This window comes from Bison bison, unplaced genomic scaffold, assembly GCF_000754665.1.
Source record: "Bison bison bison isolate TAMUID 2011002044 unplaced genomic scaffold, Bison_UMD1.0 scf7180017852828, whole genome shotgun sequence".
Taxonomy (NCBI): Eukaryota; Metazoa; Chordata; class Mammalia; order Artiodactyla; family Bovidae; genus Bison; species Bison bison.
The window spans coordinates 1-1,614 of NW_011483401.1; the positions used below are offsets into that span (position 1 = coordinate 1).

General features: G+C 40.8%; 1 protein-coding gene across 1 annotated transcript in view; it reads left to right on the plus strand.

Annotated features, from left to right (window-relative positions):
• Positions 1-1,411: 1,411 nt before the first annotated feature.
• Positions 1,412-1,614, plus strand: part of LOC104998078 (transketolase-like protein 1) — a gene marked incomplete at its 3' end in the record, with an annotated part of 7,458 nt that continues 7,255 nt past the window's right edge. Inside the window, 1 exon segment of the mRNA XM_010853097.1 lies at positions 1,412-1,510. Within this exon segment, the coding sequence (XP_010851399.1) occupies positions 1,427-1,510 (84 nt within the window).

A 1,614-nucleotide genomic window follows, 5' to 3' on the forward strand; every position in this document is an offset into this window, starting at 1 on the left:
TTTGTTTTGGTGGCTCAGCATGTGGGATCATAGTTTCCTAACCAGGGAAATCCGCATTCATCTATCGGTGGACACTTAGGTTGTTTCCATGGCTTGGCTACTATAAATAATGCTGCTGTGAATGTAGGGGTGTAGATATCTGTTCCACATAGTGTTTTCATTTCCTTCAGATACATTCCCAGTAGTTGAATTGCTGGGTCATAAGGTAGGTTGTTTTTTTTGTTTGTTTTTTAAGATCCTCTTATTGTTTTCTTTAGTGGCTGTTCTGGTTTACATTCCCACTGACAGTGCACAGGATTCCCTTTTATCCACATCCTTGCTAGCATTTGTTAGTTCACCTTTTTGATGATAGCCATTCTTACGAGTGTGAGGGGATATCTCATTGTGATTTTGACTTGCAATTTCCCTGATGATCAGTGATATTCAGTACCTTTTCATATGCATATTGGCTGTCTATTTTCTCTGGGAGAATGCCTATTCAGATCCATTGCCCATTTTTAATAGAATTTTTTGTTGTTTTGTTATGAAATTGTGTGAGCTTTTTATATATTTTGTATGTAAACACCTTATCGGATATGTGATTTGCAAATACTTTTGTCCCATTCAGGAGGTTGCCTCTGCATTTTGTTGATGGTTTCCTTTGCCGTCAAGAATTTGACTCAGTCCCACTTGGTTTATGTTTGTTGTTGTTTTATTGTTTTTGTTGCTTTTTTTGCTTTTGCTTTTAGTGTCAGATTCAAAAAATCCTCACCAAGACTCAGGTCGGTGCTTAGTGCCTATGTTTTCTTCTAGGATTTTTATGGTTTCCAGTGTTACATTTAAGTCTTAATCTATTTCAAGTTAATTTTTGTGAGTGGTATAAGATAGAGGTCCAGTTTCATGTTTTCACATGTGAATATCCAGTTTTTCCCTTACCGTTTGTTGAAGAGACTTGTTCTTTCTGCATTGAGTATTCTTGGCTCCCTTGTCAAAAGTTAGTTGACCACATAGGTGTGGGTTTATTTCTGCTTTGTGGAATTTCTGATTAATGATATCACAAATGAATTCAAGTGAAGTAACACTCAAATGTTTACAGAGTCATCAAGTGAACCTCCTCAAGTATGTCGGTGCTCCACTGATAGAAGGAGTCTAGTCTATGAGGCCTTGCTCTCTTCTGGGAGAGGAGTTGTGAGATTACTGGGCCTTAAAGCATTCTTAAAAGCTGTGAGCTTGGAGCGGGGGCCACTGAGTGCCTTAGAATCCCTTTCCCTTGACTGGATTCTTCTGGGGCTGGAAGAAATGACTGCTGCTTTTGGTTTGAGGAGACCATGTGTTGAAAGGCCTCCTTGTGCACTGTGTGTGTCCCTGGTGAGTCACTTGCCTGTGAGAAATGACCTGTGCCATGTCTTCCAGCCACCCCACATCATGCAGCAGTGCTGCTGAGATCATGTCTGTGCTGTTCTTCCACGTCATGAGGTATAAACAAGCGGACCCGAAGAACCCAGACAATGACCGTTTCATCCTCTCCAAGGTAAGCTGGCACAGGAACCTAGGGCCAGTTCAGATACTTGGTTCTTAAACTCATTTTAAAAGCCACCGTGTGTCAACAAGGCCTGAGATGGCCTCTGTTTATTG